Source organism: Pteropus medius, unplaced genomic scaffold (assembly GCF_902729225.1).
Source record: "Pteropus medius unplaced genomic scaffold, Ma_sr-lr_union100, whole genome shotgun sequence".
NCBI lineage: Eukaryota > Metazoa > Chordata > Mammalia > Chiroptera > Pteropodidae > Pteropus > Pteropus medius.
The window spans coordinates 50,450,994-50,460,887 of record NW_024344378.1 but is presented as its reverse complement, the minus strand read 5'-3'; the positions used below and the strand labels follow the sequence as shown (position 1 = coordinate 50,460,887).

Sequence of the window (9,894 nt, the reverse complement as noted above, 5' to 3'; positions counted from 1 at the left end):
CCCTGCCCCCTGACGTAGACCCTGGGGAACCCATGCATGCCTCGCCCCCCCGCAAGGCTAGGGTCCGCATTGCTTCCAGCTATTACCCTGAAGCAGATGGAGACTCCTCCTACCTGCCCGCCAAGAAGTCCTGTGATGAGGACCTCACCTCCCAGAAGATGGGCGAGCTAGGTCAGAAACGCCGGCGGCCAAAGTCTGCCCCTAGCTTCCGGCCCAAGCTCACGCCGGTGGTGATTCCTGCTCACTTCCAAGAGGTAGAGCCAACTCTGTGGTGAGGGGTGTGGGGTTGGAGGGGTAGTTGGCTGTGAGAACGTCCCAAGTGGCTCTACACCAGTGTCACCAGGCTCGGACTTGGCCCTGGCTTCTTTGCCTTCGCTCTCAATACCTACCTGAGGAAAGGGAAAGGGGTAGCAGGTGGATGCCAGTGAGAAGCAGCCCTCCTTAGGAGACTGGAGAGTAATGTGGGGTGTGCATGTTACTGGGAATATGATGCCAAGAGAGAAACACATTCTTGGGCATAGCGTTTGATTTGCTTATTTAACAAGAAGCCTTTGAACTTGTACAACGAAAACTTGTGACATAGACTTGCCTTTAAATTTTTGAGAGAAGACAGCAGCTGTGAATCTTTTAGCCAGCAGCAGGACAGGCCCGCTTGTTATTGTGGGTGCTGTCGTCATTTCTGGAAGGGAGAGATTGCTGTGAGCAGAACAGTTCATGCTGCTCTCTGTAGACAGAGAGCTTCACACAGCTCTATAAGTTGTGCAGAGTTATTATATATGTTTCTGAGGCACACATGTGGTCCACCTTCTACATATGTAATCTTTGTTTATTTGAAAAATGTTTCTCTGTGGTTTTCTTCTGGAGTATTTTTGAAAGAAGTTCTTCCCTTCCAGATGTGTAAGGCAACTTACACATGAATGAGTAATGACCTCTCCCAACTGTCACTCTTTGTGACCAAGTGGGAGGAGGTGGTGTGTAAAGGACAGAAGTCCTACAAACACCTGCGCATTTCCCTGCTTCCAGCCACACCCTCTTTCCTTTGGTTCTGCAGGAGCAGAAGTGTGTCCCGGCCAGTGGAGATCTCTCCCCAGAGCTCCAGGAGTGGTCTCCTTACTCGCCGGGGCACTCCAGCCGGCACAGCAACCCCCCACTCTACCACAACAGGGCATCTGTGGGTGAGTCAGCTGGGCAGGGCCGGGAGGAGGAGGGTCACTGTGGTCCCCACAGGGCTGCCCAGCCCCAGGGGGAGCTGAAGCAGTCAATTCAAGGAGGGGCTATATATCTTCAGCCCAGAGGTCCAAAGAGCTGGCAATTGCGGCCCTGTCTGGGGTGATGTTTAGTCTTGTGCCAGTAACATTTCTTAGCTTTGCAGAATGCTTTCTTCCCATAGGAGCCCGGGAAAGAGGAAGCATGAAGACAGCTCTCCCATTTTATAGATAGAGAAAGGCTACAATCAATCTTGCATGGGTCTGGGGCTGGCTGGAGACTTTGGGGCGGCTGTTTTCATCCGCTCATTTCTAGGCACTGTTCCCCGGAGTCTGGCCCCGAGCACCACTGTGAGCTCCATCCTGAGGAACCCCATCTACACCGTGCGTAGCCACAGGGTTGGCCCTTGCAGCTCTCCGCCTGTCCCCAGAGAGACTGGCCCTCAGAGTTTGCATCCCAGGTATGTGAAGTCACCCCACAGCTCCTTGCACCCCAGCCACCCAAGCCCACCTGGACATAAAACCACTGGTTCAAAAAAGTTCCTTGTGTACAGAGAAGCTTCTTGCCTACCTGGGTTAGGGGCTGGTGTGACCAGCCCTGGAACCCACGGGAAAGTGAACTTTAAGGGTACTCTCTTGATTTGCCAACGTGGGGCTTGAAAAGGTATTTAAATGAAGATAACAGTGATCATAGTCAGTGCTTCAGTGCTCATGTACCAGGCACTGTGTTCAGACCTTTGTAATCACCACAGCAACCTTAGAAGTTAAGGACTGTTATTGTCTTTGTTTTATAGATGAGCAAACTGAGCCTTAGAAAGCGAGTGGACTGGCTCAAGATCGCTCTTATTCATTCAATCATTTGACAAGTTTTTATTGAGCATCCACTACGTGCCATATACTGTTCTGTTTCCTAAGGGGATACAGTGTTCTCCACTGTATAGACAAGTTTCTTCTCATCTGTTGTTTGTGTGCACGTGTGGGAGGCAGACAGAAGAGAGTAAGCACAGTGATACCAGATGGTGCTGAAAACCGTAAAACAGGAAGCAGGTGAAGAGTTAGATTGGTGGGGAGGGCCTCCTGGTGTGTGGGATGCTGCTGTGTCCACAAGGCTAAGAAGAGGCCAGCTGCACAAGACCTGGGGTGGAGTCCCCAGGAAGGAGTGCTGTCGGTGCTATAGCCCATGCACCTGGGAACAGTGTGGAGGGCTCTTGGGACAGAGTAGGAAGAGCTTGGCAAAGGTATGGTGAGTCAGAAGACAAGCCCAGGGCACAAATCCTGCAGGATCTTCAGCCATAATGCAGAGTTTGGGTTTTATTGTGAATACAGTGGAGACTTTTTCAAGACCAGAGGGTTTTAGGCAGGGAAGAGACGTAGTCTCAAGTAGCTAGAAAAGGACACTGTTGGGCCTGACTGCAGGCCACCTGATGTGGGTGATGCCTGGGCTCTCTGCCCTTCGATTTTCTAAGCACATTCTGAGTGAGGCTCGCAGTTCCCTCTCCAAGGTCCTCAGTGTCCCTGTAGCCTTTCACTGCCCACCCTGGAAGAGAGGCTCCAATTCCCTGGCCTGGCTCAGGATTCAGAGCCTCTGTTTTCCCTGTAGAAGCCCTTTCTCCAGTGAACACGACCCTGGCTGAGGCTGAAGCGGATGTGCCGTTCTTGCTCCATTTGTGTGGCCCTCTCTACCACATACAGGGCCCTTGGTGGATGTTCCCTCTGGGCATAGCTTCGGGTAGGCCGCTGTCCTCAGATGACAGCCAGTGGCTTTTGGGCCTCCCTTCTGCTGGCCCAGCAAGGCCTTGGTCCTGGCCTGTCACTTGTGTTTCTCCCTTGCAATTGCATTTCATCCTGGTCTTCCTCCCATGCCCCTCACCTGTCTGGTTCTCTCGCAGTGTCCAGCACCAAGGGCGCCTGAGCCTAGACCTGAGCCATAGGGCCTGCAGCGACTACTCTGAGATGAGAGCCTCCCACGGATCCAACTCACTGCCTTCCAGTGCCCGCCTTGGTAACTGCACTACTAGAACCTTCTCACTAGTGCAGCCTTTTTTACATCTCTGCATCCTCATGCCCAGACCTCCTGGTGGCCTGCCCACATGGTCCCCTGCCCTTCCGGGGCTGAGGTCAGCTCCGCACTACATGCAGAGCAGTTTCCTTTGGCCTTCTTCTGTGTCTCTTCAGCTTTCTCTAGTGGCCAGGTGGTTGTTCGCCATGGCCCCTTGGCCTAGGAGGCCTGTTTCTTGTCCCTGAGCTTGTCGGTCATTCTAGGGGGCTCCACATTGCTGTTCACTTATGGGAAATGCAGCCCAGAGCACATTCTAGCACTTGCCTCGTAACAAGACTCTGGTGGCGCTGCTTCCAGCCTTGTGAGAGATGATGAGCAGCTGCCTCTGTCACTTGGGTTACTGTCCCCATTCCAGGGCTAAAAGTGAGATATATGTGATCCTATTCTGGTAGGTCCCTGCTTTGCATTTTGTCATACTGTGTATCTTTCTTGACCAGTAAAGTAGTGGTGAGGGAGTGGCAGGGGGGCATGTTTAATCACAGGCCTAAAGTTGTGTCCCTTTATGGAACCATAGGGTCTTCAAGCAACTTGCAGTTCAAGGCAGAACGCATTAAAATCCCATCAACGCCAAGATATCCCCGTTCTATCATGGGCTCTGACAGAGGTGAGAACTCAGCACTCCCTTCCCTGCCTCATCTCTCACTGTCCTCACGGTGGGATGTCTGGGCACAGCCTAAACTGCCTCATCATCTCAGCCTCAGTAAACACTGGTTGCGTTCAGCTTCGGGCCTAGTGATGGGGGTATAAAAAGGCCATACAGAGCCCAGCATCTGAATTCAAGGCCATGTGATGTGGCCGCAGTGTGAGGCTGTGTGTCTGGATCATGTCTCTCTCTGGGTCTTGGCTGCTGGAGAACTGAGATGAAAGGTCGCGGCCCGCATTACCCCACACCTCTTTTGGCAGGTTCGTTGTCGCATTCTGAATGCAGCACACCTCCACAGTCACCCCTCAACATCGACACCTTCTCCTCTTGTAGCCAGTCCCAGACCTCAGCCTCCACGTTGCCTAGAATTGCTGTCAACCCCGTGGCCCTCGGGGAACGGAGAAAGGACAGGTGAGTGTGACTTAGGCATCTGGACTGGGCACAGCTGTGGACAGTGCGTCTCCACAGTGGGCCAGGACTTGGTCAAGGGAAGGGGCTTGTTGGTAGAAGCAGCAGGAGTTAGAGAGTTCCCATTGAGTTGATCCCAGGCGAAGCCACTCTGCTTTAAGTCACCTAGCATTCACTGTCTGTTTCCCCAGCAATCTGTCTTCTCAGCCACAGCATGTCCTCTTTGTTTTTCCGTGTCAGTAAATCCTGATTTATGTTATTCATAATGGCTTCATGGCTTCCATCGTATGGCTATTATGATTTAGTTACCTGCTCCTTTATTGAGACAGATGCACTGTTCGGAGGTAGAACAGAGGAAAGGGTATTCATTCAGTGGGGAATGAGGAGCCGCAGACCAGAAAGTAGCTCTGCTACACCTGTGGGCTGACTTGGGGTGGCAGCCTGCCCGAGGCTCTGGGCCTCAATGTTATCCTAGGCTGGGGCACGAGGATGGTGTTGGGGTGACTGCTCACTAAGGGCTCTTAAACTCTAAATCGCCTGGTGCCCTAATGCATGTTAAGTCTCATAGTGACAGAGGGTGCAGGCCAGGGACTGATGCATTTGAGCTGGAGGGTCAAGGAAGGCATTGCAGAGTGGGTGAGTTTGGGAAGGGAGAATGCTTTGGAGGGCGGGAGAGGAGAAGCAACAAGTCAAGAAGTATTTTGATCTCAGCATCCCCAGACAACTGGGCCCTGGGCAATGGAGACACACATTGAGGCCCACTGAGCTTGAGAGACTTGTGCCTCTAGGTGGCAGGGTGGGGTGTTTCAGGGCCTGACATCTGCTTGCTGGCACTCTCGTCCTTCGCCAGGTGGACCCACCCCCACTGATGTGCTTTGGAGGGCAGCCCAAGGAGATGGCACACCTATTGGCCCGCCCTCAGCCTTTGGCCACCATTTTTCTGACAGGAACTGCTCAGGGCTGCATGAAGTACAATCCTGATAGGATGACTCAGTGTCACTTTACTGTCTTTGTTACGTTCCAGGCATCTGTGCTTGTCTTCCTTCTCTAAGCATCCCTCTCTTTCTAATCTTTCGTACCTTCCAGATGTCTCCACCACCACAGATCTCTTCTGAGACTGCCCATGGCCGCCAGGCCCAGGTCCTCCTCCTTGAGGAGTCTGAGGTTGACCTGACATGAGGCCCCTACTCGAGCCCCCTTGTGCCCCTGGCATGGTGGTCAGCTCCCCCTGAACCAGCAAGTGCATGGTTGCCGCCTTGCCCCAAGCCCCCCCTCTCCCTTTTTAATGGCTTGGGTCTGCAGTAGCTTAGTTTCCATGATCATTTTTACATCACTCCTGTGTACTGGTAAATATAAAAACAGATACTTTATATCGTCTCTTCTTGGGTGAACGTCATCTCGGAAGTCATTTCTTTTCTTCACAGGGCATCTTTAGACCCCACTGGGGGTTTGTAAATTGCACATTGAGGGACCTCTTCTCACATCATGAAAATCTTTGTGCTTTTTCTCTGTATATATCAGTGTTTATAGTTCACATGGACCATTCTTTGTTTTGGTGCTTCCATGTCCATTTGGGGGTGTTGTGCTTGTGTAGCATGAGGTTATAGGAATCTGTACCATTGTCATACAAAGGTGGGGGTCATTGTGTTCCCATCCAGGTATATCATTATAGGAGCATCTGGCGCTCCCTGGCCGTTATCTGCATAGCTGATTGCATGCCTGACCTCACATTTCCCCCAAACCTTTCCTTTGGGTTCGAGACTCCCAAATTGTTGTCTCTCTTCCAAGGCCTTACATGGAAGAGCCACGCCATGTTAAGCTGCAGAAGGGCTCAGAGCCCCTGGGCATCTCCATCGTGAGTGGAGAGAAGGGCGGTGTCTACGTCTCCAAGGTGACCGGGGGGAGCATCGCTCACCAGGCTGGCCTTGAGTATGGGGATCAGTTACTTGAGGTAAGCAGGAGCTGCCTTTCTGCACTGCTTTCTTTCCTCCTTCCTCTCCTTGCCTCCCTTCTGTGGAAAAGTGGTGCTCCCCACGTCCCTAGCCCCCACCACGTCACTGAGCCTGCTCTGGGTATTTCCTAGTTCAATGGCATAAACTTGCGGAGCGCCACAGAGCAGCAGGCCCGGCTCATCATTGGGCAGCAGTGCGACACCATCACCATCCTGGCCCAGTACAATCCACACATGCACCAGCTCAGCAGCCACTCCCGGTCCAGGTGAGGGCCTGGGTCTCTGTGGGGCCATCTGGGCTGGGGGAGGAGAGATGGGTGTGGCAGATGCATGGCTTACTGCAGGGTGAACCGGGTTGCCAACTGCAAGTTCTGGGCATTCTGCTGCTGTAAGAGGAGAGTTGACCAGCCCTGGATTTTAGAAAAACGACATATAGAGGGAAGATGTCTTCTTCTGAAATAGAGTGTGGAAACAGATGACTGGTTCTCCTGTGAAGCAGGGGGCCCACGCGTAGAGGTGTGGTAGCCAGGAGTTGAGGCCCTGGGGTGGGATTTGCACACACAGCCCCTGTCCACGAGCAGATACTGCCAGTATCTGTCCCTGTGCTGTGGATTACAGGGCAGATGAGAGAAGGGTAAGACACGCCCCTACTATGTAGCACTCCGCAGCTCAGCGAAGTGAGCAGGAGATGAGATGCACAAACAGGAAAAGGGACAGTATTCATGTGTCCTCTAGGCCAACACCTTTGCAGAGGATCCCTGAGTTGAGGACAAGTGGTGAGGAGAGGACAGGCAGATCCTGCAGGGTAAAGGACCAGAGTCCAACTCCTGGGGCATCTGTTCTTAGGGCTTAGGGCACAGAGCCATGTGACCTGGTCCCTGTTCACAGCCCAGCTCCAGTCACCACCAGAGAAGGCTGGCTCAGGGTGGCTGAAGTCTGTGTGCTGCTACTCCTTGTTCTTTCTGTCCTCCGTCCCCAGCTCCCACTTGGACCCTGTTGGCACCCACTCCACTCTCCAGGGCAGTGGTGCCACCACCCCAGAGCATCCCTCTGTCATTGACCCACTGATGGAGCAGGACGAGGGCCCCAGCACACCCCCCGCCAAGCAGAGCACCCCCAGCTCCAGGTCAGCAAATGCGTTCTGTGAGCCTTCTATCTGTGTGCCTTGGTGAGCGGAGTGGGCCAGGCCGGTCATTGTCATGGCCTGAGTACATCCTCTGAGGGATGTGGGCCCTGGACAGCTGACGTTAGCCTGTGCTGCAGACTGTACACCAGGGTGTCAGGATTTGGGGTGGGGAGCATGCTATTCCTTTTTTCCTTCCTCCGTCCTCTCTTTTCTTGCTTTCTCTTTTTCTCTGGTCTCATTGAGTGTTCTTAGCTCTATCTTTTCATTCTCTCTCCCTTTTCTCATTCACTCATTTTCTAACTGGCTTTAGACGGAATTCCACAGTCATCACGCAGCCATTCCCAGGGCTCTCGCTATCACTAGTGGTATCCCCCAAGGAGCTCTGGGTTTAGAGCGTGACAGACTGCTGCTGGACTTATGCAGCACAGCTGACGCACTGGAAGGGGGAGTACAGGCCAAGATGGAGCAGCCAGGAGTGCGCCAGGGACTGGTGACAGCTAAGTCAGAACATTCAGGATGAGCTGGGGACAGCTATGCAAAAGGTGGATGTGGAAAGAAGTCAGGAAGAGGCGTCTGCTTTCCTGTGGGCAGGAGGAGGGGGCACACATGGTAGCTGTAGGGGAGATGGGGAGAGGACCACATGGCCACTCTGTTCCCAACTGGCTTTGTGATGTGAGGCCATGTTTTCACCTCTGCCAGCCCTCAGTATCCTGCCTATAACCTAAGTCCCTAGAACTGGAGCCTGCAGTGAGACCACCATTCAGCTCCCTGTGGTTCTGAGACTGCATGAGACCTGGTTCGAGCAGAAATGGTTAGGGCATAGCCATTTTTGTCTTTTTTGTGCTCTCCTCCCTCTCTGTGCATGATTGAGGAACTTAATTTTCCTTCCTGAAAGGATGGTGGGCGACACCAACAAGAAGACCCCAGAGCCACGAGTCGTCTTCGTCAAAAAGTCCCAACTGGAGCTTGGAGTGCATTTATGTGGTGGGAACCTGCATGGGGTATTTGTGGCTGAGATGGAGGATGACAGTCCCGCCAAGGGCCCCGATGGCCTCGTGCCGGGGGATCTTATCCTCGAGGTGAGTTCTGAGCTGCTGAATAGCAGTCCCTGCCCTAATTCATGTGCATGTGAGGCATCAGCTTGGGCACTGGCATTCAGAGGCAAGATGCTCTGCCCTCGTCAGCAGCAGGACTTCTGCTCTGGTGGAAGGTATCATCTCCCTCTCACTGGGTTTCATTGATGGGGGAGCTAGGTTGTAGGTATTGAGAGATACAAGTAGTGTAAATAAAACGAAGTGTGTTTTAAATGGCCTTCATTTGCTGGAGGACAGAACAGGGATTCTCCTGGGAGAAGCCATCAAGGGCAGTGCAGACACTGCAGTGAACTCGGCCCTGCCTTCTGGAGGGGAAGCAGGCAGATTCCCAGTTAACAGGAGGTTGAATCTCGGCCTTATCCCACAACCTGCCTTTCATGGGTGCCCAAGCCGTCACCGGCTTCTGCTCTCTGACCCCAACCTCCTGTCCCTGGGCAGTATGGTGGTCTGGACGTGCGCAGCAAGACAGTGGAGGAGGTCTATGTGGAGATGCTGAAGCCCAAGGATGGTGTCCGCCTGAAGGTGCAGTACCGCCCAGAGGAGTTCACCAAAGTCAAGGGCCTGCCTGGAGACAGCTTCTACATCAGGTGCGGGTGGCCAGGGCTTCTACGGATTTGGGGCCAGGAGAGGGGTTTTTGGTGTGGAAATCGTTCCTGGTAAATGTCTCTGTGTTCTTGCCCCCAAGTGGTGGGGATGTGATCATCACTGTTAGGGGCCCAAACCACAAGCTCATGACGAGATGCTTGTAACTTAGAAAAACTCTTAAGGACTTGAAGGGCCAAATGGGCTTCTCTTAGGATTTGGGGCCTGGAGGATCTTGAGGCCACAGAGCCCTGTTTTTCTGTGGGCTATGCTCCTCCTGTCTTGGTTTCCTCCTGACCCAGGTCTGCAGATCCTTCTGCTGTGTGTCCACAGTGCCCTGAAGTACAATGTGACGTGTGTTGGGGACAGGCATCAGGCGGTTTCTAGGAAGGGCTCGTAGCTTCCTTCTCACTCCCTAAGATCAGAGGCCACAAAAGGAATAAAAGCTGCCCCAGGAGCCTGGCTGCCAAGACACATGACTGTTGACCAGCAGCCTCCTGATCCTGTTCCCTCCATCACCCGGTCCAGGGCCCTGTATGACCGGCTGGCAGAGGTGGAGCATGAACTGAGCTTTAAGAAAGATGACATCCTCTATGTTGATGACACGTTGCCCCAGGGCACTTTTGGATCTTGGATGGCCTGGCAGTTGGATGAGAATGCCCAGAAGATCCAGCGTGGCCAGATCCCCAGCAAATATGTGTAAGTGTTCTCCATGTTTGGGTTTGGAGGTGGGAGGGAGGGTTTGCACCTGTGGTGCTATGTCAGGATATAGGGGTCAGGGCCTCAGTCACTGGAGGACTCCTGCTGCTCGTCTCGGCTTCTTGTC

At 53.2% G+C, this 9,894-nt stretch overlaps 1 protein-coding gene across 2 annotated transcripts in view; it reads left to right on the top strand.

Annotated features, from left to right (window-relative positions):
* The window catches only part of DLG5 (discs large MAGUK scaffold protein 5), a 113,296-nt gene that overhangs the window by 85,533 nt on the left and 17,869 nt on the right, over positions 1-9,894 (top strand). For both annotated transcript variants that reach the window (XM_039872205.1, XM_039872204.1), the window contains 12 exons: positions 1-254; positions 1,052-1,175; positions 1,522-1,666; positions 3,095-3,207; positions 3,779-3,868; positions 4,168-4,318; positions 6,104-6,266; positions 6,399-6,532; positions 7,246-7,392; positions 8,288-8,471; positions 8,925-9,073; positions 9,597-9,767. The exon at positions 1-254 is cut by the window's left edge and continues 766 nt beyond it. In XM_039872205.1, the coding sequence (XP_039728139.1) occupies positions 1-254; positions 1,052-1,175; positions 1,522-1,666; positions 3,095-3,207; positions 3,779-3,868; positions 4,168-4,318; positions 6,104-6,266; positions 6,399-6,532; positions 7,246-7,392; positions 8,288-8,471; positions 8,925-9,073; positions 9,597-9,767 (1,825 nt within the window). The remainder of the gene's footprint in view (positions 255-1,051; positions 1,176-1,521; positions 1,667-3,094; positions 3,208-3,778; positions 3,869-4,167; positions 4,319-6,103; positions 6,267-6,398; positions 6,533-7,245; positions 7,393-8,287; positions 8,472-8,924; positions 9,074-9,596; positions 9,768-9,894) is intronic.